General features: G+C 37.2%; 1 protein-coding gene across 47 annotated transcripts in view; it reads left to right on the top strand.

The window, feature by feature from the left end:
• RIMS1 (regulating synaptic membrane exocytosis 1) overlaps positions 1–26,572 on the top strand; it is a 323,528-nt gene that overhangs the window by 85,481 nt on the left and 211,475 nt on the right. For 44 of the 47 annotated variants that reach the window (XM_069851408.1, XM_069851407.1, XM_069851383.1 and 41 more), the window contains exons 2-3: positions 24,568–24,781; positions 26,362–26,373. The exons of 1 other annotated variant lie outside the window; for it this stretch is intronic. In XM_069851408.1, coding sequence (XP_069707509.1) covers positions 24,568–24,781; positions 26,362–26,373 — 226 coding nt within the window. The remainder of the gene's footprint in view (positions 1–24,567; positions 24,782–26,361; positions 26,374–26,572) is intronic. 2 more of the 47 variants (XM_069851366.1, XM_069851409.1) reach the window with 1 other exon arrangement.

Below are 26,572 nucleotides of genomic sequence, written 5' to 3'. Positions count from 1 at the left end.
GGAAATGACGCAGTGGAGAAATTCTGTGTTGCGGTAATTCTAGAAATCATGTTAGGATTAGAAATCCCCAAACTGTACTTTATTTAAAAATGTTTTAATGAGCTTCCATATTCAGTGCATTAATCTGTCAGTGGAAGGTGCATTAGATTACATTCTGAATCCCAGAGTGGATTTGAGGGACCATGTTAAAGGTGATATGCTGTTTTCGTGGTAGAAGGTATGGGTTTGTTCCCTCGTAGCTTTCCCAGTATCAGCTCGTGGTGGGAAACTCTTGCAGACGTTATGGTGGTGTAAGAAGAATGAAAGAAAATCTTAAATAACAGAGTAATTGTTATTTCTTCAGCATTCATAGAACTATATTTTTTACTGCTTTGGAAGATGCTGCTGCAGAAGGGACTTGTGGGCAACCTCTAGTATTTTCCCTTCTTGAACAGAAGAACGGAACTGGGAAACTGAGATTTCCTGGTGAGTTGTGCTTGGCTGAAGATTATATTTTCCTTTGTGAGAAGTGTCTATGAGAACATTTCTGTTGTTATTGTCACTTGAGTTGCTATAGTATCTAGGAGTTGTAGACCTGGGGTGGCATCTTCATTGGAACTCTATACAAATACCACAGAAAAGGCATGGTCTGAAAGTGTTTATAGTCCAAACAGACACACTGTAGCTCACAAGGAAAGATTGAACATCTTGGTTAGCATAACAGATGCTGATCTCAAAATTTGCACCATAACTGTTGTTAGATAATGTAATTACAAGTGGCACAACAGAATTTGAAGAAAGAATTTGAATAAAATGCTTGTCCCTGTTTCAGCCTGTTGTTATGTTTTCAAGGCCTCATCTCCCTTCCTATAGCTTTCTTATCCTCTTCCTTGGAGACGCTTGCTACAGTAATTTTCTGTGTTATAGGATATCATAGGTTGTCAGCTACAGGTTCTCTCAGGGCATGGACTTTGTGAGTGTGATATCATCTTCTTGATTTCTGATCTTGTGTTTCTTATTAGTAACTTGTAATACTGCAGTCCTGTGGTGTTTTCAGAACTGGATTTCAGTTGCTTTAAAAATACTGTAGACTAGACGCTACACAGTATTGAATAGGTGAAAAAGTCCTCTGTGAATTTTTACAATAAACAGGAGCAAGAAAAACATCAAAGAACTGTTTTGAAGTTACAGTTTTAGGCAATAACATTAAGGAAAGCTAAATTAAGGAAGAATACAGTAGAAAACACTTCTAGAGAATGTGTGAAATCCAAATGTTGCTCTTTTAATTGTTGGTAAATTTTAAGTTCCATATTAAAAAGAGTTAGGGAATGTCTGTTTTGGAGAGGCAGATGATTTACCTGATCCTATAGGTCTCATCCTGGGCAGTAAGGAGATGAGAAATACAAGACTTAAGAAAACAGCGAGCCCCCCTCCAAAAGAGAAAAAGAATGCATACGTAAGAAATGTATAGTCACGAGCAATAGAAATGAAGTTAGGGTGTTTTTAGATTCCTAAGGTCAGCTTTTACCAAGTAGGTATCACTTCACCAAAATTTTAGACATCTCTTCCTGGATTTCCACTTGTATCCATATATGTGATACATTCACCCAAATTCCTAAATATAATGAAAGGAGAAAACAATTTTAGAAGATAATCCAGTCTGCCTGATATCTTCCTCTTTTAATTAACTCTGAAGGAAGGCAGGCATTTCAAAGTTTGTATTTTCTTGTATAGTAGAAGAAATGAAATCCTGTCATGCAGTCTATGGGCTGTCGGTCTCCGAGTAGAAAAAAGTAACACATTATCTGAAAAATGAAAAGAATATTCGTGACTTCATAGAATGACAGATGGAACTGCATTTAATTGATTATTGCAGCAAATGAAAAGAAAGGATAGCTAAATAGGAAACTCTGGAGATGATGTCCACAGCTTAGTTTGATTTTCAGTTTAGATTTGTTGCATGTTTCTGGTAGTATAGTTATGAACTCTGTGCAGTGTGATATATGATTATCTAATACAGTTTGTGGTAATAGTGATACATAGTTGGGAGAAAAAAATTGAAACTTCTCAAAGACTTTTACTAATGAAGTTATTAATACCACTTGTAACACTGGAAATAGGAAATACAACTTCTTTGAAAAGCTGTCTTTTTCTTTTTTCCTTCCTTAACTTTCTAAGTTTTGGCACCTTGCCAATTGTATAATTCTGATACAATTTCCTGCAGGATTTACCTGTTTTGTAACTCCATCTAGCCAATTGCATGCAGCTTTTTTCCTCATCCTAGAAGAGTCTCTACATACATTTGTATTTGGTTCAGTCCTTTTTCCTTTGAAATTAGTAAAATGCTTTCACTGCAAACTAAGTTTTTGGGAATAAAACATCACTCATCAACTCTCCTGTGTCCACCTTTTGCCCTCCTCCTCCATCCAGTACAACAGTTAGTCTTGTAGGTACTTCTTGTTCTTGTACCTACAAGACACAATTTGTGTTAATGTGTGATTCAGCAGTAAGCTAAAAACCTGCTGTTCTTACCACCCTCCTCTTGATTGTGAACAGACCTAGCACCTCTTCATCTCCAGCTTTTAGTATGCTTAGTTTTATTGTTAAGAACAAATATGGTAGCTGTTTGCTAGGCCAAAAATTGATCTAGTTGTGCCAGAGAAATAGTTAAGGGTGCTAGTAAGCCCATCCAGTCTCAAGTGACATTCTTGATTGTGGTGTTAGATCCTTTTTGAACATAAGGAAATGACTGTAATTTGAAGTCCTCAGCATGCTCTACTATAATGAAAATGCATAGAACAAAAGATCTTGAAGAGCAAAATACTTGGGTTTTGCGGTTCAGGAATCAGTGAGATCCCTGTGTTGCTTCTTGTCTGAATCAAGTATTTTGTTAGTTTTTACATTTTGATTAAGTAAGTGTTACTTTTCTGGTGTACCAAAAAGAGAACTTGTTCATCTGCAAAGCTTTTCTGTTAATGGGGATGTACCTGTATGTAAGACCTCAAACGAAGGAACAGTAAGGCATTTATACCAAGAGTGTAATTGTCTGTTCATACAAGTCTAGCCATAAATGATCAGAGTGGTTTTACTCATTTATAGCAGTAAGTGCTTGAAATGTGTTAAAACTTGTCCTGAGAATCTGTAAAACTATTCTTCTGTACAGATGTTGCATGAAATTTTCACATACACCATCTAAAAAGACAGTGTAACCACATGGAATTTATAAAGTTGAAAGCAGAAGAAATATTTTCATTTAATTAACTCAATGTATGAAACATATTAACCTGTTAGCTGATGAATTATTTCAACATGGATAAAGAACACATTATTATTACAATTCACTATCAAAAGGTTTATTTCTCTCAGTTTGAAGGGTGGCATGATATATGATTGTTATTAAAGCATAGCCAGGAAGATCATATTTATATTGAGTGTGGTTTTGCGGCTTATAAATGTGAGTTCAGGTTATTTCAGAAAAAGCAGTACAAATTTGATAACAGGGACTGTGATTAGGTTACAGTTGCACTAGCGTTATTACTGTAGTTCTTTTCTTAGGAGTATAAAAGATTTTTTAAAAAGTGCTGACTCAATTTAAGCATCTAAACAACCTGCCATGCTCTTCCTTTTCAAAAGAGGACTCTCCCTAAAGGTGCTTCCATAATATTGTCTATCAGGGCTGGAAGTGGAGGCTTTTCTTATCTCTGTTGCTGTGCTTGCCTCTCAGTGTCCTAACCTCAGCAGTTTTTGGGTTTTTTTTCCTGAACAGAATGGGTGCAAGGAGGTTATGATAAACTGTCAGCATCTTGAGGTCTTCACTAGGAGGGTCTGATGCTTGTGAGGGGGCTTCTTCCCCCTCGTTGTTGGGGGAAGCACGCTACTGATGCCCTGTCATCCCAAGTATGTTGGTCAGCATGGGTTAATTTCTGTGGTTTTTTTTAGCTCAGTCTCACTAACTTGTTTTTTCATTGGTCCTCAATTACTCTGTTTTTCCATCCTCTTTGCTGTCTTTATTGCTGTTTTTACCTGAATCATGAGGTTTCCCTCCTGCAGTGACTGCTGATTGACTAATGTCACTCCTGTGCCCAGTCTGCAGCCTCTGATATCATCCCGTGTTTGCACTCTTCCACATCACATAGCCAGCTTAATCCACACAGGGTAGCTACTTATTACTGCTATAAACTAAAGCTGACCAAAACAACCTTAAGTGATAGTTATCTTGGCTGCTAGACAATTGCTTTCAGAACTAAAATTAAATCAGCATAGGCTAGGCCAAGAAAAACCCAGTTCTATATGGAGTCATGGCTTATCTTTAATATAGTATAATATTTTTTCTAGCATATAAGAGCGAGTTTTAGTAAATTAACCTTTTAATCCTAGCATTTTCCAAATTGAGGATAGGAGTTCTGCTATTAACATGGAGAGCTGAGCACTTTATCTGTGGCTTTGGGCCATGGAATCCACATTTCTTGAAAACATCAACTTTTCTTTTGTTCTCCACATCCTATCATTTTAACTCAAGAAGAGAAGTTCAACAGTTTTTTTGCCTAGACTCTCATTTTCATTTGCAGAACTGAAATAAGTTCATGTTGCATAGGACTTCCCTTAGCATGTCTAAATAGGTTTCTAAGCTTGGTGTAATAACACCAAAGAAGTTGCTTTGATAGTGAAGTCCAGTTAAGGCCAATGCTGAAATGAGTTCTGGAAATCTTCCACAGTTCCAGTGAGACAGTTATCTACCCCACATATTATAAAAGCTTATATTTTATATTACAAACAAGCAGTCCACAACTGTTTCTTCCCCTTTCTGCAATGTTATCTTGAGGCCATTAAACATATGGTGTGATTGAGCCAACTTTTGGAGCATCTCTTCTTCTAGCCCTACAAACTGTTCAGCCACCAGTGCATGCACTGAAATTCGAAGGAACCCAAGGAAGTACTAGTCAGAACTGGGGTCAGAGGAGATGCGGACAGAGATCAGGTTGGATTAGACTCAGACCCTCCATTAGAGTTTTCTAAGTTGTGTCATTCTATTGAATAGGATTCAAAATCAAGTCATGTATTTAAGTTTTAAATATTCTAAAGAAAGAATGAACAGATGTGGCCCTGTTTCTGCTCTGCAAATGAAAATGAGAGTCCATGCAATTCAAAAGCTGGCCATTGTGCCATTAAGGAAGAAATTACACTTTTCAATTGTCTAGGAGCCAAACCTCCATTAGGTGAGACCACCAATGAGATGGTACCATCTGTTTCTTTTTAAGTCAACAGCAGATTTTCCATTGACTTCAGTTGAAAGATAGCTGGGCCCAAAAGTCTAATTATTAGCAGAAGGTTAATGTGTTAGAGGCATCTCTTAAAGAAATTTTATTCTAGAGCATCTGGGTCTAATTTAAAAATCTGATGACCAAGTGAATTAATATTCTTTTAATAATTTTTTCAGTTATAGTTACAGAATGAACAACTGTTAATTATCTCCAATAAAATAAAAAAAAGGAAAGAAATGTAGAGCAAATAGGGAGCGATTCAGGCAATCAAAAGCAGATTTCTACTTTAGTATGAGGTATCACAATATAGATTCCTTTGACTGTAACTAGGACCAGGATTCAGTTGCCTGACTGTGGGCATCTTGTACATTTATTTGAGATGCTCTTTTGAACTTCTTATTCGGGAACATCTGTGTGTATGAGGCTCACAGTTTTAAGATGCAGAGTTAAGCTGGTATTATTTTGTTCATTTATACAGTTGCCAATGTCAGAAAAAATTGGTTTAGATGACTGTGTCTCTGAAGGATCTCATACATCATAGAATTTGCTACACTGTGACATTTAGAAACAGAAAATTTCTAATTTACTAATCCTCTTGACTTAATCATTTCAGTTAATGAATATGGAAGGAAGTAAACTAAGTGAAGCAATATTGGCTTGCCATAGTGGAAGCCTGTTAATGCATTTAATATTTTCCAAATAGAGAAGAAGAAAATTAAACAGTAGAGCAGTATATTTTCAAGATTCTGAAAGTACTAAAAATTAATATGACAAAAGTTGTCTGACACTGTACTTTAAATTTTTTGGTTTTTTCCTAGAGCAGCATTTTGTATTGTCATCTTCTATTCCCTTTTTGTTTTCAGCACCTTCAAAGACTTAAGATGGAAATTTTATCTTTTGTCTCTCAACTCTTGTCACTCTAAATGTTTCTTGTTGTGTGAATCCATCTTCATTCTTCTTACAAATAAAATGTATATCATATGCTTGCCAGAGCTAAATGCTTATCTAAGTGAAATCAGAATAAATGCCTAGAGGTTAAAATTGAGATTCACTTTCTGTTTGAGAAAATCACAGAATGATACATTACTTTTTGGCTCTAGAAATGTATAGAAAAATATCAGAATTTCAGCTCAAAGAAATATCCTTTTGCTGAATTAGGCCTTGTAGATGCCATTTGTGGTGGTCATTTCAGGTCACAGAGGTTGATGAGAATAATTGAACAGCACATACCCAGAGTTTTGTTGTTTTTTTTTTTTTTTTATGGTAACATGTTGCAATTTGTAGGAGTCCAGTGTTTGTGATTTAAGATGAAGGGTTGGAACTGGTGGAGAGTGTTAGCAGAGGCAGGGTGAGCTCCTAGAGGCTTATGGAAAGTTTGCCAGTGATTCCAGTCACGATAGCTGAGTTGACAAGAGGACGACGGCCACGCTGCCTCGCTGCTGCTGAAGAGCACGCACAAGGGGAAGTGGGAGAGCTATTCATAGCGTTGGCAGCGATGACACCACAAGCAATAAACAAGAGTGTTCCATTTCAGTCAAGAATTCAAAAGCCTTTTCATGAACTTAATTAAGAAACTTTTCTGACAGCGGGGACATCCTAATTGTCTGTTACATCCTCGAAGAAGGAAATCAAAGGAGCTCTGCTGAAATTCAGGATTTGCAAGCAATCAACCTTGCTACCTGCCAACATCTACAAGCTAAATATAGGAAGTGAGCAAAGAAAGGATTTCAGAATTGTTTCTATGGAATTTCCCCTGACTGAAGACTTTGGGATTTAGCTAAGGGACTTCAATGGAGGAAAAGAAGCATTTAACACTCAGAAGCATTTTAGGGCAATTAATGTATTTTCTTGGGGCGGGGAGGTGAAAGTAAGATAAGACTTAGTGTTTAAACTTCTACTATGATTCGCATTATGTAGAGTTTTTGACAGGAGAGGTGAAGAATAGTTACACTAGACTTAGAATCATAGAATCATAGAATAATCAGGTTGGAAGAGACCCACTGGATCATCGAGTCCAACCATTCCTATCAAACCCTAAACCATGCGCCTCAGACTTGTTTCTTAAGGAGCGACAGCTGTCTTTTTTTCATGTCAAGAAGCTATTTTCTATGAATTTTCAATACTACAGATAATCAGGGAAAAAACATATGTGAATGGCCAAGAGAATGAATTATTTTCTTTTTTTTCTTAAGAAATTGATTGCTATTTTTCATTGTCATTAATATTAAATACTCATGTAGGACACACTATCTCTAAATCCTGGGTGTCATAAAAATGCAAGTTAATTTTTGCACTTTTAAAAATTTCAAGCATGCTTGCTAAGAACTGCAGGAAAGATTTTAAGTAATTCATTGTAGACACTACAAAGAAGAAAATAGGGCAATATTTTTAGTATTTTTCAGAGATGAAAAGACTACTGTAATACTTTGAATTTTTCATTTGCCTACTTGCAACAGCATCCTATCAAGTTTTATATGGAGTATCTTTCAGGGAAGGTGTTGTTCTAGCTGGCTAATCTACTGAAGTATCATGGGAATGATACAACTCCAGCTGCCTTTACTAATCTGTCTTTGTTTCTCACAAACATAGATTCGAACTGTTTACAGCGATAAGCTATGAAGTACAGAAAGCTGGTAAGGGATACCAAAGAAATAAGGAAAGAATCCAGACCTGCAGGCAGTAGGAGGCTGTTCAGGAAATGTACTTAAAACAGTAGATACCCTAAGGAAGACACTGACTCATTTTCAGATGAACGTTCTAGCGCTGCTAGTACGTACAAAAGTTGAGAGCATTAGCTAAATATTTCTGTTTGTTAAATTTGGGAAATGAAGGAAATAAATTCATGAGGCTCCTAATGTAAAAAGGGGCACTCAGATGACCGAAGAGGCTGTTGGACTGTTAAGCCTGTGGTTCATCTTTGGCATTTGTAGTACAGCCTTTGGAAAATGGGTAAAGGAAGGGCACAATTCTTAGAGCATTATGTTTTTAAAGCTTGTTGAAAGGTCGTGAAAGAGGTAGAATAATGTTTCAGATGCTGGAGAAACTACTTTGCAGTGGGGGATTTAGAGATCTCAATCTCTTTAGTTTATCACACGGGAGATCAAGAGGTGACCTGATTATAAAATATAAACACTTTCATACACACACAGTATCCACCACTAAAAGCTTTTTAATCTAGTGGTGAAAGGCAGAATAAGCACTCAGGGATGGAAGTTGAAACAACTGTCCTTGGAAGCTGGGCATGCATTTTTAATGGTGAGGGTGATTCACCTAGGAGGTACTGATTCTCTGAACAAGACTTGCTTCTTATCTTAAAGTTAATGCATTATACAGGTTCAGATCCCATCAACACATTGTTAAATATCTTCTGAACTCCAGGACTTGGATATCTCTTTTCTGTTGTGTTTTTGTCTCTCTCTTCCTGCCCCCTCACCCACCCCACAGGAAGGGACAGAAGGGGACATTTTTAAAACCTTTTTACCTTTTCCAGCCAAGGGGAATGAAATACCTATTTCTGCTAGAGAATAGGTAGGAGAGCAGTGGTATGGTTAGATCCAGGTATTCTGGAGCAAATAGAGGCTTGGTCATTTGAAAAATCATCAGTTCTTTTTCTATGGACACAGGTACACTGGAGTGTCAGATTTGTACCCAGAGCCTTCTGTGACCACTGGACCAAGTTTTCTGGAGGGCTGACCCTATTGCATGTGATGGCTTAGCAGCCTGTGGAATCTTGTGGCAGTCAGAAATGGGCAGGGAGCCTAAACCTCTTTGAGTGCACGTCGTTTAATGGGCTGTTGTGAGAACCACTGTAGAACAGTGGAAAAAATATTAACCAAGGAAAACCTTCGGAGAAACGTCTCCCTGCCAAATTTATGGGTATTTCAGAGTTGCAGGCAGAATCATAAAACAGGTTAGTCGACTTTCTGCAGTGTTTCCCAAAGGATGCTCACTCCTTTTATTTAAGATATTATTGCTTTAAAACGAGCCCTAGGGGTTTCCTGTCAGCAATTAAATGGGAAATGGGTTGGCAGAAGCTTTCCTTCTCTTAAAATCATACCTATGACTAGTATGGTTCTTCAGGAGAGAATCCCGTTGGTCTGCTAGATGTGATTAACGAGCATGTGGCTTCTGAAACATCTGTCTTGGTGTTCTTGTGCTGTGTTGTATGACAATTTTCCAATATGTGTTATTACAGGGATAAAATCCATGTTTTGATATATTATGAGTATTGAACTGTGTAGACTAGATCTCTTTGTGGGAATGTCTCTTTGAAAGAGTTTGGGCATAAATAAAAAGCTTGGGAATTAATCAGACTCTGGATAGCAAACAGGAAGGAAAGAGGAGAAAACCTGAAACTGGATGTTATGGTTTTCTATAGACCTTGCTGTGGAGGTTTAGATCAAAGGAAAAGTAGGTTTTACTAATTTGGGCTTGTACTTTCTATTCAACAACTTCATCAGATAAGACAGTTTTGCAGAAAAAGTCTTTGTTAACAGTGATTTAATTCTTGGCTTGTACAGTCTCAGCATCAAGAAGCAAGGGTGCTCACCACAGAAAAGGCTCCATTTTTCTACTGAGAATAATTTCAAGCTCAAGACAGTTTTCCTAGAACAGTTATGAACAGTAATATTTTTGGGAAAAATAGGTAATAAAAATGTAGAGAGCAGGCTATGGGTTTTCTTTCACAAATAATATTCTTGAGAACATTTAAGTTCAGTAGAGTACATTAAAAGAAGGATTTAAAATAAATCACAAACATAAAAGACTTGAAATTTTTAATTTTACTGTGCGCAGTACTTAAAACATAAAATAAAATGAGTTAATGGTCTTCTTTTCTAATTTTCTAATTCACTAAAATGCCATATGCTTTTCATTTGTGTTTACTTTGGCATCCAGGAGAATGAAGAGAAATAATGCTGGAGACAAGCTTAATCATTATCTTGTGTTCAAGCACTTTGATGGTATATTTAAAACAGATGTGAGAGCCTTTTTTTTGTTACTTTTAATATGGATATTATAAAGGAAGGTGAACAGGATGATAAATTAGAGATGCTCTCAGCTAGGCTGTTAAATTATTTTTAGGTAGAAGACATACTGTACACACTGAGCCTCAGCTGAATATAATTAATTTGAAACGTTATCACTGTGGTGCTTGCAGTCCTATTGTAATTTCTTTTTCAGGTCTGCATCTTGCTGGCTGCTATCACACCCCTCACTGTGAGATCTTTTCCTGTTTTGCACGTGTCCTGTTTGTTACCACCATATGGTTGTTAGAATTTCAGTAGCTTTGCTCTGTTTACAGACCACTGTGCTTTGTCATATTTTTGCTGCTCACCCTGCACTGCCATCTGATACCTATCATCTGTTTAACACATTGGATGCCAAAAATACTTTTTTTTTTTTTCAAATGCATGTGTGAGAAAGACTGTTTCAGAAAGCTGTTTTAATGAACACTGCTCCAAAGTAATTTCCTGTTATGTTGAACCAGGACCCACACCTCTCAACTTTCCAAACTTTTTAACAGGTGCCAGATGACTGAAGAGATACACTGCAGCATTAGGCATTTTTTGTTTTCTGCTTGTGTGCAATGCACTGTTAATAACAGACTGTAATGTGCTGAAGCATCTTTTCCCACTGCATGATTGTACCAAAAACAATACTCAGAGTACAACAGGGTCTGTTCTTACCGTAGTTCCTAATTGCAACTTTATTGGGGTTGCACTAATTAACTGGTTTTGAAAGTGGTTTGACAGATAAAATACATTAAGATTTGCAAGTGTTGGCATTAGTGATGGCTGATGCCATTTTAATCCAGTATTTCAATCTCTCGTGATATTGACACCAAAGGAAGAACTTCACCAACTGTCACAACTTAATTAAACTTTGAGGGCAGGAGAACATTAACTATGAAAAAATGCTGTATCACTGAATTAAGGGTATAGGAGCCTGTGGCAGCATTTGGGGTATTAGGCTGAATTTTTCATTCAGTGGTAATTTACAATACAAAAATCTTGACTTGCCAGGTGTTCATAAGCTTAAATTTTAGAAGTGGTGCTCATAAGCCTCTCTCTTCGATGGCTTCTTGGAGGAGACAAAGAACAACTGCAATTCGCAGTTGTGTACCCATAGCAAAGCCATACAATTAGGTTATCGTCTTCTGACAGCTTCCCTGGGTATTGCTGTGCATGGGGGTTTCCCAACTGGCTTAACAGCTTAGACGCTCAAGTCTATACCTGACCAATTTCCAATAAAATGTAGCCAATCTCTTAAGATTTTGTGTGGTTCCATCTCATGGATGGTTGTTCTGCTCTCCACTGGCTTGGGTTGTCTCTGTTGTAGGTAGCTTGGTTAATCAGGACAAATTCTGCCTGAGTTATGTGATTCATCCAGCTGAACTTAGCAATGCTACTAATTAATATTGTTAAGCTGGATAAATGGGCTTCTCTTTTATTTTCTCTCTCTCTTTCATGCACTGCTTCATTAATATGTCTACTGGTTAGTAGTTCTGTATTCAGAGTAAGAGAGCTAAATACTAGTACCTGTGTTTGTGATTTGGTGTAGGTGCAAATTTGTGCCTTACTTCTAAAATCTCTGCCTTAAGATTTTAACTCATCTGTTTTTTTTTTTTTCACTCTCCAGTTTTTAAATTGAGGTTTTCTACCGTAAACACACCCTGTGCCCTTTCAGGCTTTTTGCACCTTGTGTTACGAATCTTTCAGTTATTTGCCATTTTATGGCTGGTTGGTTACAATGTGATGACCATCTTTATGAAAAAAAACTACTTCCACAGTAACATATTATTTGATTCAATAAATTAATTCAATAAATTGAAGAGAGCACCATTTAATTCTCTTTTGATTCACTGTGAAAACAGATTAGGTTTTGTTCGTTCACAGAAATATGATTTTGGTGAAGTTTAGCTTAAATAAATGATATTTGTATTCCATAATAAAATGAAGATGATGTTTTTGAAGAGCAAATAAATCAAGTTATTCCTTACTCATTGATTTAATGTATTTTAAAGGACATTTGCTGGCAGAGCCGCTTCACGGAACAGTATTTTACTGGAGAAATTTCCTGTGGGGCTCAGAGACTACTGCTCCAAGGATAATTTTGTGTTTCTTTCAGTGAAGTAGTGACATGAAAGCATTATTATGCCATCATGAGCTGGCCCATGTCAGCTCATTCAGGAGACACGTTTTGTCTGGTTTTTATACTACATGTGGAAGAGAGCGTGGTGCTTTGTTAGATTCAGTAAATATTAGGTAAATGAGGGAAATGAAGACTCTTCAGATAAGGAAAACCATGATCCAGTACCTGGAATGTTCCACTTTTTATGGCCTGTTATGGCCTGTCGTAACACTACAGATGGAAACATCTGGTTTATTAGGTAGCAAAGCAACAATAAAGAAAAACAAAACCTAAATCACACCCAGGATTAGGTAGCACAGTTTTTATACCTATTTTTAAACTGGTTACATTCTATTGGTACTTCCAGTTATTCTTTCCTCACTGTTTAACAGTTGTTGGTTCAGTGGGACTGAGTATCAGCAACAAAAAATTCCTGGAGAGATTTGGTACTTGTTCTCTTCATTAGAGGTCGTTGCCTTCTCAGCTGCTAATCAGTGCTCTTGATTCTTGGGCATGTTGAAGCACAGTGATTTTATGGATGGTGTTGTTTCATGTTGCTCTGAGAAAATCCAGAACTGTTGATTTGTCTGGGGAACACAGCAATAGATTTCCCTTTGCATCGTAATGAAACTTTCTTTAAGGAACTTTCCAGCAGTCATTTTTAGAAGATTTTATAAAAGAAACTTATGTCTAATATATTTAGGGCTGTTTTTTTTAATAAAAGAGATGGCGTATGCAAAATTACTTGTATCTGCAAATGCAGTAATGAAAATGGACACAACTTGTAATCTTGCAATGGTACTTGCATAGCAGGGTTGTTTCTGGGATCTTTGCTTTCTACCATACACCTGTACTAAAACAGTTCATCTGTTACAGTGAAGCAGAGAGAATGAAAATATTTCAGTGAAAGAAAAAGGCAAATTAACCTTAGTTAATTGCCTTTAATATTTTTGTAGTTCTTCTCTTGGTGTCAGAGTAAGCCCTGATTTCATATATTTAAGTAAGCCTTGCCTAAAACTTATTTAAACACTTTTTTTTTAGTATATATGAATAGATGCTTGTCTCTGAAATAACTGAGGAAAGAAGAGATGACTCTTATATGACTTCCCAGTTTAGCAGTAGCTGAGTTGTAAGTGTGTTGGAAATTGCAGAGATGCTTGAAGATGATCTCCCTGTTGTGGTTTGATAATATGGTTAGACAGCAGGTAGGAGAAATTTTCTCAGGTTTCTTTAGAGTGGGTCTTATGGAAACTGTTGATCTGACAGATTTTAGGGAGCTATAGTTCACTTTAAAACAAACTTTGTGACAATTCTTGTTATTTTGTTTTTCAGCAAGAAAAGCCTTTCTTTTCCAAGAGGGACATCTCAGTTAAAGTCACATACTAACAATATTAAGTTTGCACCTTGAAAAATGCTAGGACTTTATTTCTTAAAATGTTTGGGTATGGCAATGCAGTTGCAAGACTGGCTCAGGCTAGTACTTCTGCTGCAGTAAATGGTTTTACCACACTCTTCCTTAGCTTTCATTTCTGCTGTTTCATTGTGTGTGTGTGTATATATATATTATCTGTAAGCACTAATGCAACTGGGTGGGCTCAGATTTTTAAAATTTTGTTTATGTCTAACCCTGTTGATTTTCCTGGACTGATTCATTGTGCGGTTGCATGAGTATTTCTGTCCCTTTGTTATTATGGCTGGTTTTATTGCAACAGGTATTGCATGAATGCTGCAAGTAAAATATTACATTTATTTACTAGTGGAATTTTGGTGCATGCGTAGTTGGAGCAATATTTAAAAAGATGAATATCTTTATAGATCTGTGTTTATTAAGTAAATAATGCCTGACCTTGAATGCTGATTTTAACAATTCAGTAAGAGAGAGACTGTAACATAAGGATATTTCCATAATGTAAGTGGTTGTGCTCAGTAAACTTCAGGCAGCTGACAGCCTTACAGGTATGAACTCATGAAACTTTTTGAACTCTGTCACCTGGAGCTGGTAGCAAACCTTCAGAGCCAACCACCCCCTCTCCTGCTACATCATCTGTATTAGCAGAGCTGGGTGCTGAAGAAAATAAATGGGTACTTCATGTACCTTTATATATCTGCTGTGTGTTGTTCTAGTTAAGTTTGTAGTTGACTGCATTAGAGCTCAGGAGTCTGCTCGCCTGGGAAGCTGGCGGTAGTGGGATGAGGAGTCTAACCCGTGGGACTGATGATGAGTAAGTGAAGTTCAAACAATAGCTGGAAGGGCAGGTGCTATAGATAAAATAGGGTGGTAAAAGAAGTAGAAGGCCTGAACATTTAGCAAATACGACATAATTTCTACAGTGTGGTGCTGACTCAGTTGCTGCCCTAAGGCACAGAGGGTCTGCATGTTAGAGGCTTTCCAGGATACCAAAGATAATGTGTGTTTTACCACAACTTGTTATTTTCTTGTTTTCCAAAAAGAAAGTTTTGTTGAATTTGATGTTAAAGCGTTAGTGAAGAAACCATTGAGGACTATGGTTGTTGCTTGCAGCTTTTAAAACAGCTCTTTCCAGTAGGGTTAGGGGCAAATGTTTATGAGTATTATTTTGGTGTGCAACTATATGGAAGCTCGCTCACCTGATTAGACTTATATTATATTAAGCCTAATGTGACCGAATTTGTGGAATGTAATTATTTGTGGTCAGTGTAATTAAAAAATTTAGTTGCATAATACCAAAAAATGTTATTAGTAGATTAGTGGAGCTATATCCTTTTCCTGTCCATAGGAGATAGGAGAGTGCATAGCTCCTTGCCACCTGTTCCCACTCCCCATCCTATTTCTATTCTTTAACTCATTAACATTTTCAAAGTCCTTAATGCTAACTCATTTGTTTGTACTTACATCACAAGCTTGCTTGAGGGGCTTTGAGTGAAACCTAGTCTTGTGGCTGGTATAAAATGCTGGGCTTCTGTTGCTATGACCTCTTCACAGAATCACAGAATAACCAGGTTGGAAGAGACCCACCGGATCATCGAGTCCAACCGTTCCTATCAAACACTAAACCATGGCCCTTAGCACCTCGTCCACCCGTGCCTTAAACACCTCCAGGGAAGGTGACTCAACCACCTCCCTGGGCAGCCTGTTCCAGTGCCCAATGACCCTTTCTGTAAAGATTTTTTTCCGAATGTCCAGCCTAAACCTCCCCTGGCGGAGCTTGAGGCCATTCCCTCTTGTCCTGTCCCCTGTCACTTGGGAGAAGAGGCCAGCTCCCTCCTCTCTACAACCTCTTTTCAGGTAGTTGTAGAGAGCAATGAGGTCTCCCCTCAGCCTCCTCTTCTCCAGGCTAAACAACCCCAGCTCTCTCAGCCGCTCCTCATAAGGCCTGTTCTCCAGGCCCCTCACCAGCTTTGTTGCTCTTCTCTGGACTCGCTCCAGAGCCTCAACATCCTTCTTGTGGTGAGGGGCCCAGAACTGAACACAGGATTCAAGGAGCGGTCTCACCAGTGCCGAGTACAGAGGGAGAATAACCTCCCTGGACCTGCTGGTCACGCCGTGTCTGATACAAGCCAAGATGCCATTGGCCTTCTTGGCCACCTGGGCCACTGCTGGCTCATATTCAGTCGGTTGTCAACCAACACCCCCAGGTCCCTCTCCTCCAGGCAGCTTTCTAGACAGACTTCTCCTAGTCTGTAGCACTGCACAGGGTTGTTGTGCCCCAAGTGCAGGACCCGACATTTGGCCTTGTTAAACCTCATGCCATTGGACTCTGCCCAGCGGTCCAGCCTGTTCAGATCCCTTTGCAGAGCCTCCCTACCCTCCAGCAGATCGACACTTCCACCCAGCTTAGTGTCGTCCGCAAACTTGCTCTCTTCTGACAAGGCTCTTGTTTTTTTCTCTTATTTTTCTTGTATTCTGGATTTGTGTTGCCCTTTCATTGCTTTCCATGCTTGTGCTGTGACCTAGAGGTCTTTCTTCTTCCTTCTGTGCAAGCCAGCTGGGACGTCATAAATAAGGCTGTTCCCTGCTCTAGGAGAATGTGTTTCCGGATCCCAGCTTAGAACCCATAAAACTCCTCCTACTGCTGCTGAAACAATCTTAATGAAAAGTAATGTTAACATTTGGAACATAAGCTTTTCTGCACACAGTTACCGTAAGGCATAGGAGCTGTACTCTTACTTAAGGTGGTGGAAATAGTCACCTGAGGAGAATGGAACATCTTTTTAGCAGTGGTATCTGTTTTCATATTTTAATGAACTCAGGTTAAAAAAAAACCAACCAAACAAACCTGTTTGATTTTAAACAAATCAATGACTATCCCTCAAAATTAATTAATTATTTTTTTTCCTGCAGAAGGCATTGATTCCTTCAGTGCTAGATATATCAGAGTGTAAGAGCACTTTAATACAATAGAAAGTTTCTTTCTTAATTCCTCAGCTATGCCTTTTTTAGTGCTGTTATGTGCTGTTTGCCTACTTATCTGCTTTCTCTTTTATACCTCAGAAAGGGTAACGGTCATTTGGGAGGAACTGTGGGAAGCTGGAATGTAAATTCCTTATTGTAGATATCGCACATTTCTGACTCACAGTTCTTCAGTTGTATAAGGAGGAAGCCTGCTTGTGGGCTGTGGTTATTTTTAAAAAACAAACAGAAGTGTACAAAAATAAAGTTTTCCAGTAACCTACATTAGGCAACTTCCAGGTAACTGAAAAATAACATTTTATGCAAGTTATTTAATAAGCTTGTTTATATGCTTGCAGAAAACCTGCCCTTAGTAAAATGTTTGCTTGCAAATGACTGTTAACTGTTGGAGAAAAGGCACCACATAAGAGCGCTGTGAGTAAAATTGCAGTCCATGCTGCTTTGCTGGTGTCCTCTGGTCCAATGCGATGAGGAGGAGGACTTTCTAACCAAGGTGTGAGACTTTTTAACGTTAGCCTTTACAGTCTTGTTGGGATGCTGGCAGGTAGTATACACTTGATAAGAGATTATATGGGGGAATTGAAATTAAGATAACAAGTTAGAACGCAAATGTATCTGTTACATGTGAGCTTTTAATTCTAGTGGTTGTGGACAGGTATAAACTCTCATGTGAGGGCAGTAAGTGAAACCTTCAGCTTGACCAAGTCTGAACTTGATCATAATTTTTGTAATGAAATGCTTGATGGTTATGCTGCTCCTGGTTCCTAGCATCATGGGCATATAGCAAAATACCAACATTCTTTAAAAACACTTTGTCCCTCATGGACATGGGAAAAAGCATGAGTATATTGCCTGAGGCTCAGAAACTAAATAGTGAATGACTAGAATCATAAAATGATTAAAAGAAATAAAAGAAAGTAACTTCATGCATTTCTGAATCGTACTGGGAGATTTGTATTACTATAGTGCCTGGAAGCACTTGTCATGAGCTATAACCCTTCTGAGTGAGGGTTTTTACAGAGGTAGTAAAGAGGCAGCCTTTGCCACAGGGGCAGGCTGCATTGTAAGTATTAAGCAAATAATAAAACAATAGGAGCAGACAAGGGAGTCTCTATTTTCTGGCCTGATAAGGATAAGTTTTAAGATACCAGTAACCTAATTTTTGTCCAGATCTATTTAGGCATCAAGGCAAAGGAGAGTTTGAAAGAGGATGATGGTGTTGCTAATACTCCCATGTTAGGGGCAACAAGGAGAAGAACACAAAGATTCTTGCTTAAAAGTTTAACTCATTCTCAGTTCTGAATGAGAATTGATAGGCAAGGTGGAAATTGGCTGTGAAAGTCTTTGAAGGTGAAGATAAGCCATTTATGTTTTATGCAGTAGAAAAGGGGGCTCATGGAAGGAATGCAAAGAGAGAGGTAAAATGAATGAAATTGTGTTTGTTGCAGGATTGTGATTAGACTATCAGCAAGAAAGGCTTGCACTGGCAAGAAAAGGAATTGAGGGATGAGCTGCTGACAGCTGACTGTTTAATCTGGAGGGATATAAAATTAGCTAAAATTTAGGGGTTTTCTTGTTTTTTAGTTTGCAAAATCAGCATCTGTGGCTTATATAGCATTTTGAAGTGAAGGTGTCTAAATAGGTGTGAATGCAGTGTAGTTATTGATTCCAGGTGACAAGCAGAATGGAGGTAGTAGTTGAGGTTTGCTGGAGGTACAAGGAGATCTCTGTTTCAGTTTATGGAGTTTGATGTACAGCTCGTCCATGCTGGGAGTTGGTGATCTATGGCTGAACACTTTGGTTTGGGCAGAAGACAAATGTGAAATAAAGACCTGTGAGTTACCAGCATGGCCAAAGTCGTGTTTGCACCAATAAAAGAAGGAGGAAGAAGAGATCTCGGCATGTGGAGGAGACAAGGATGATGTCCAGCAGGATTCAAGTGATTGCTGGTGAGGTTAAAACTATCATGGGTGGCAGGTGAAGACCAAGTGGAGAGAATAATACAGATGATCCATAGTTGTGTGTTGAACAAAGAAGGGAGAATGAAGAAACTTTCAGGTCAGGTAAAATCTGGGAGTTTGAGGAAAATCTGTTCATTTTATCATAGGATACAGAACATGCTATACTATCGGTCATATAGAATAATTATTGTGATATATTTATTAAAAAAATGTGTAGGAGGGAGAGATGACCTACAGGAAACGTGAATAGGGAAAGGTCAAATGGGTTGTAAGTAGAGTCACAGAAAAGTGAGAAGTAGGACAGCAGATAACAGCAAAGGAGGTAGAAGCAGGCAGTTTGTGGAGGAGAAAACTCAACACTCTCAAGATATGAAAGCTGTTAACTCTTCCACTTGCAGTCCTTTGATTAATGCTTATATTACACTTACACAAACACGGCCTTTTTTACTTTAAAGAGAAGTTGATTAATCCGATTCCTACCTGTTTCACAGCTTACATAGATCCATGTTTTGCTTGCCTTCAGTGAGTGTTTTGTGTTTGCCACTCTTAAAGTGGCAGTTCACACTGAATAAAAAAGTACAGCAATAGTAATAATAAAGTAATATTAACATAATATCCAGATTCACTCAGAAGTACAAAATTTTGCAATATGAGTATATTCAGCCGTAATTTGATCTTCACAAAGCAACCAACCCAGGTATGATCTGTGCTAAAAAGCAGCATACCCCAAACATTCAGAAATACCCAGAACTTTGAATATGCTAACACATGTAGATTGCTTGAAAGCACGTTTATTTACTCTTCAACCTTACTGTGTTCTACTTGTGCACAAGGTATATATTTTAATAACAGATTTGTGAGTGATGTGAAGATGCATGAAGTAACCAGCAAGTATATCTTCACTTTTTCACAGAATTTGACTGGATGTTCTTCTAGTAAACATCTGCTAGATTCCACCTAAGCTCCTCGTTTCCCTTTATTTGGACAAAACTGTCCATTGCACCTTTCTCAGGCTGCCTGTCTTGACTTTGTTTTGTTAACCTGTCATATGTTGACAGATTTTCCCAGCTAGGATGCTAGTGGGGCTGAGGGAAAAACTAGGCTATGCCACACCGCTCTCTTTGGGAACACCAGTGGGAGATGAGAACCCACAGCTCTGGTAGAGCAGCCAGGCACCTGGTGAGACTGGTATTTCCAGCTTTATGGAGCTGCTGAATAGTGGTTTTCAGATCACAGCTTAAAGGTAGCTGTTTGTTTAAAGGTTTCTAGATGTAGCCATTGCCCTCATGGGCACCTTAAATATTGAGAAGCGCTAGAAGTCTTGCTGTCTTGTCCAAATCTGTTACCCTACCATCCTGTCAATTAAGTCTTTTGTACATCTACAGCAGAAGAATCTGAGTGGAAACAAATCTGAGCCTGCATTCTTGAATTTTTTTGATCTGTTTTATTTACCATAAAAAAGAATGCTAAGAATAGAACTTGGTAAAAGTCTACCTTATTTTATGAAAAAAATTATTCTGTGTGATTAGGTGTTTGTGTGGCACGGGTAAACTGGGCAAAGTACTGGATTTTACTAAGCTTTTTTTTTTCATACATGCAATAGCATCTGGTGGATAGTTACTTAAGGTTATGCCACTTAGAAGGTGGCAGTTTGCCTGCTCACATGAACTCATGACAGGGCATAGTATTTTTATGATGGTAAATCTGATGCTAAGATTGAATCATTTGAGTTGGAACTGGGAGAGTGAAAATGCAATCTGTAGCGCCATCTGCTGGGTTTTTGAGTAAGGAAAGAAATACAGTTTCATGCTACATGGAAAAATCATTTAAAATGTAACTGAGCATAAAGGTGACCCAAATCTTTGGCATTTTTAGAAAATCTGTGCAGAAAGAGTATACATATGCAAGTGCACTAACAATATTAAAATTTAAATATGTAAATATTAATGATATCGATGTTACAATATTAAATACGTAAAATATTTAAACATCTGAGAATTTTAATGTTTTCTTACATCTACATCTGGAGGGATGCTTTTCTAGTGAGTTAAAATTTTGTATCTTAACAGTTCTTGCTTATTTTCTCATGCCACAGCTGCTGATAGATTTTGTGGATTAAAGAATCAGATCTTAAGGAACAGATAAATGAACACATTTTCTTTTGGGTGGGATCAAAGTTTTGCAGTTTCACATCAAAGGACACTTAAACTAACAATAATAGTCACTAGCTTTTATGTACTTTCTGCTAAAGTAACCACCTCAAAAACTCCAAACACACAAATGACAATAAAATGGTACTATTAGCAGTTAAGATTATCTTTTTCTGTTGTAAAATATATGTTCAATAAAATTTGCTGGAGACACCCATTTCAAACAGTAATATTAATTTTAATAAGAAGAATATTTGGTAGATTTTTTTTTTCTGGTCAGCATTTTAAAACTAAATACTAAGTGTTGCTGTATTTGCTGCTGTGTTGTTACAGAACACATCTAGAAGGTGATTTTAACATTTATTATTAGGTAGTATAAAATCTGAATTAATTAGATTTCATACTTGTATCCTGATGTGCATGAAGACTGTAAGAAGAGTACACTTGCAGTGTGTTGCTCCTTCTGGCCATCTTCTGTCCCTTGTATTGCTCACTTCTGAAGGAAAGTTTCTATGAAACTTCTTTCTGGCATATATGTCCAGTTTGAAGTGCCAGAATGTTTTCCTCTATGTTTTTATTCTAATACTTTGTTTTGATTTTTTTTCCTCTCCTTTGGAGGCTGGGTGGGAGAAGAAACCTCCCCTTTTTGGCTATGCTATGACCTCAGTAGCAGAACTAGCTGAATTTTGGGTACATGATGAAAAATGGTGTAGCTATATGCACATATTTCTCTTACATAGTAGCCTGGTTGCTTCCTGTTGGAGGTCTCCAAGCCCTTACGTTACAAGCTCTTATGAACTCTTTAACCTAACCTTTAGGTTCTTGTTTACACTAAGGTGTATTTAAGAGACCTTAAGTTTCCTTGCAGTGATGAAAATGTGCTTTTTAGCTGAGAAGTTAAGGTGCAAATTTGAAAAATACCCATCTGTATTTTAGTTCTTGCTCCAGAAAATACTTAATTTACTTCAGTATACAGCAAATAATACTTCTGTGTAAGGCTAAACTGTTGAGATGGATTTGCTGCCACTGTTACAGAATAGCTAGAGATACAGAGATCCCATCATTCTTCAGAAAGGTAGGAAAGATGGTTCAAACCTTGCAAAGGGAATCATTGAAGGAGACCTGCCATGGGCTGGATAAGAGTCTTTCTGCTCTGTGAATTCTGCAGCCATATTCTCCAATCTCATTCCTGCCGTAGATTAAATGCAAGATAAGCACTTGGTTTCGAACCCTTCATGGAAAGAGGCTGATTTACACTGATGCAGAAAATAAGAAATCTGTAAATAAATGCTACGTATTTATAAATAAATGAAATCTCCTCTTGCTTTACATTCTACAAAGTTGTTAGTACAGTCACCGAATCATCTGTAGAGTGGGTTGGAAGAGACCTTAAGGATCATGTAGTTACAACCCCCCTGTCATGGGCAGGAAACATCTACCTCTTGGTGCACACAGTAGGGTAAAACTTCGTTGTATGAATACACTTTGTAAGCGTCATACAAAAAAAAATAAATAATCAGATGTAGACTGCCTAATTGGAAAAGAACAGGAAGAGATGCAGTGCTGGCTGTTCCCTTCCCTTTCCATGCTAGTAAAGAGACATAGGTTTAAGTCTTGCTGTAGCGAAGAACTGAATTTAGTTTCCATGGTTCAGTTTTTTAATAGACTATTTGGTGTAATGAGAAATTTACCTACAGCCTCTCTATTATTTAATTGTATTTTTAAGCCGGTTATAGTACAAATTCCTGAATGTCTTCAGTGGGTTTTATGCATTTTAAATGAGCAGTTGTGTAAGATAAGTTAAATTGTATCTGTAATCCAATAAAGTGGCCAAAAGTATTATGTTTCTCCAGTATCTTGCCTAATTCTTTTGACCCACTTTCCTCATCTTACTCAATACTGCATACATTTTTTTTAAGCTGGTTAGTAAAAAATAAAACAAAAAACCTCCTTTGCTGTTTCTGTCAAATTTTTCATTAGAATAAAGCATCAAGTGTAATGCATCACATTTGTAGGAAGGGATAATAGATTATTTGGCTTCTTAGTTTTTGCTGTTGCCATGTCTTCACTAGAATGTACTCATGGGAAGTCACTGTTTGCAGTGTGGGAGGTGGTTGATTTATGTAGTTACAAGCAGTGATATTCATGTCCAAATGGAATATGTGTATTTTATCATGATTCCTGTTAAATTTAAGTTGAATTATCATTTTCTAGGATTGAGTATCATCTTAAAGTAATAATATCCACTTCACCAAAACAGTTATTTCATAGAAATAGCACTGATTACTTAATCTTAAAAGTCAAAAGAAGTCCCCCCCCCCAAATAAAACAGCACAGAAATGTGGAATTGCCTCACTAGAAATACATTGGTTAGATGCTGTGAGTCCCAATGCTAATTAAGTGATTAGATAGCTCAGAACAGGTGGAGATGAAGGATATCAAAACCTCTATTGACAATACACCTGCTGTAATAATTTGTTAAACTCAAGATTAACCATTTATATTAATATTCTATTTATCTGTTCATGATTTTTTTTTATGTTATCCATGGAGATGTAGATTTGAATTAACATCTGAAAATGTGTGTGAAGAGCCTGTAGGTTCCTTATAGCCTGGTGAAAAAACTGAGTTGTTAAATGTGCCCTGCTGTGCTCTCCTACTTAGGCTCTCTGAAGTCCTTGCTCAAGCTCATGAAAATAGAGGTCAGAAGTTGTGGTGCTATCCTGGTGCACATACAGATATTTTTCTTTCTTGTATGATTTGATGGACAGTAAGATAGTTGACACAATCAAATATGATCCTTTTAATTAAGCTTCATAGAGGGGTTTCACGAGACAGATCAGCTTGTTGCTGCAAAAAGGGTGATCCTGCTGCCCACCGGTCCTTTTAATTTCTGGCTTTGGGATCTCATGTCCTACCTTCCTCTCAGGTCTCCACTGCCTTGCTCAGAGCAGAGTGTTTGTTATTTGAGGCAGCTGGATGAGAAGTGGTAATTCTATGAACACCAGTCTTCATCTCAGGAATCTATATACCTGCTAATACTTCCATGTATTTCTACAGCTAAGCTGGAAGAAATGTCTGTAATGAGGGACAGCAAACCTTATGTAGACTTTAATACTTAACAAGGGAGAATACTAAGGATTGTTAATACATAGATTTGACACAGAAAATTGTTCTCATATTCTTGTAGTGTCAATGTGATTGTAGAGTGCCTGTTGAGATCTTTAACTATATGTTTTAGTAATTTTGAGTTGAAAACAGAAATGTGACATTGTAACTAAAGACTGATTTTTTTTTTCTTTGTTACATCTGCTGTATAAATAATGTTGACTAAAAACCAATGCAAATTTACTCAGGCAATTATATTTCTGCTTTTATTCTGTACATGCTAGATACTTCTGTTTAAGACTATGGTTTTTTTTGCCATCTTTTTATATTTGGATTAATTTCTGGTCAAGTGAAATGATTTGCTCACAAGCTTTGAAGGAAACCTAACAGGAATACACATCTTATTTTTTCCCTTTAGATTCTCCTATACAGCCTTCCATGGTGCAGTGTGTATTTGTTACGCGATACCTTTGTAATTGTGAACATGCCGAGAATATTAGGTAGATTTATAAATTGAAAGAAAGAAATACACAGTAGTAGTATTTCCTCCTATTCTTGCTATATAATTTTTTTTCTCATCTATGCAGGAGGTTGCATCAACAATTTGAAAGCTATAAAGAACAAGTAAGAAAGATAGGGGAAGAAGCTCGCCGTTACCAGGGAGAGCACAAGGATGATGCTCCAACTTGTGGAATCTGTCATAAAACAAAGTTTGCAGATGGTTGTGGCCATTTATGCTCTTATTGCCGGACCAAGTTTTGTGCTCGATGTGGAGGTCGTGTCTCTCTGCGATCAAACAATGTAAGTCTTCTGATGTGTACTCTTAAGAAAAAGCCTCCTTGACATTTTCACGCTGCAGATTGTTCACCTTAAGTTTGGCATTTCACGCTTCATTTTACTTAAGCGTTTCATTCATCACTTCATTTTGAGGTGTGTATAAAGTACAATGATCTGTTTAAAGATTGTGGAGATACATACAATTCACAGAGTTAACTAAAAAAAAAAGAATATATTGTGTGTAGTTCTGCTGAGTGGTGGCTTGAAGAAAACACACTTGTTTTTAATTGAAAGAAGAAACCCTTTTGCTTGCGTACAATTCCACATTGATAATTTTTATTAAACCACTTTCATTTTAGATTTCTTTGTAGAGCTTTTCATATACATTTATAGATTTCTGTTACATAAAATCAGTCATTCTTTTTGTTGAAAAAGAAAAGAACCAACCACTTTTCTTATTGAAGTGAGAGTGTTAATAGCAATTTATTTTAAATTCATTTGAAAGGTAAATCTATAGATTAATCTGGATAAATCTTTCTCCCTCTGATCCACATGCAGTTAGCTGATGTAGATGTCCACAAAACTGAAGGATATCCGAGTATGCCCTCTGTTCAGTCAGTCCCTTACAAGGAATTGGATACTTACTTGTATTGTACACGAGCAGTGGGATCTATATTTGGAAAACCGTTATCTAGTGATTATTTTTGGCTGATCATCTGGGACGATGGTGTGTTACAAAACATTTTACAAATATCTTTTATTGCGTGAATAGTTCTGTTATCTATCATGAGATGTCATAACTTTCTCGTATGGCTTTAAGGTGCCAGTCTTATGTAGAGGAAATGCATAAATGCTCATTGTATCAATGCAAATTCAGTTAAGAATGGTTTTGAATTTTATAGCAGATAATCATAGTGTTTTCACTTCCTTTGAGCCTAAATACAAACTGAATAGGGCTTCTGGAATTTCATTTAAAAATTTCATGTAAAAAACCCAAACCCTCTCAGAAAAAAATGCATTTCATCTTTATTTTGGAGTCTTTCTATAGCCTTGATATACTTGTGAGTCTATTAAATTAAATTCACACTCTAAAAAAATTATGTAGTTGTATTGGACAAAAATTTTCATGCATTCATACTTTAATATAAATAGATGCACTACGTTGCATCACCTGCAGATGGTGTCATTAGAGCAAGTCTATGAAAATACAGTTTGTGTTATGTTGTAATATTAGCTAGAGTGTCTATAATACAGCTTATTTTAACTCATAAAAAACGCCGAGTGTATTTTAATTATTTTTCACCCACTGTTTCAAGTCACAGAAATGGAAAGGTGCCCATTCATTTGTAACTTGCCTTTTGTTTGTTATATTGTTTATGCCTCTGTGGGTTACGGTGGGAAAACGTGTTTTCTACATATGCAGTAATGTCATCTACTTATTTAAAGCTTTTCTTTTTTAATTTTACGTTTTTGTCTCTTTGTAGAGAGTTATTAGAATTGAATTACTTTGAAATCTGTCTGTTAATACTTGCCTATTTTATTCTTTTTCTCTTCTTTTTTTTCTTTTCTCTTTTTATTCTGCTTCCTTGGATGCTTTCCCAAAGGAGGACAAAGTGGTTAGAATCCATGCTTTTTATCATTTATTATTATAATGTTATTAGTTAACTGGGAAACACATTAATGTAAAAAAACTGAATGGAAATTTTGAAATCATCCAAAGGGGAGGGGGGAAGAACAGGAATCCTGACACCCAGGCCCTGCCCATCCCCTAGCTGAACATACGCTTCAAAGATAGCCCAGACAGGAAACCAAGGA

Source organism: Phaenicophaeus curvirostris, chromosome 2 (genome assembly GCF_032191515.1).
Source record: "Phaenicophaeus curvirostris isolate KB17595 chromosome 2, BPBGC_Pcur_1.0, whole genome shotgun sequence".
NCBI classification, from domain to species: Eukaryota; Metazoa; Chordata; class Aves; order Cuculiformes; family Cuculidae; genus Phaenicophaeus; species Phaenicophaeus curvirostris.
The sequence above is the reverse complement of the archived record's forward strand: the minus strand, read 5'-3'. Positions and strand labels throughout refer to the sequence as shown.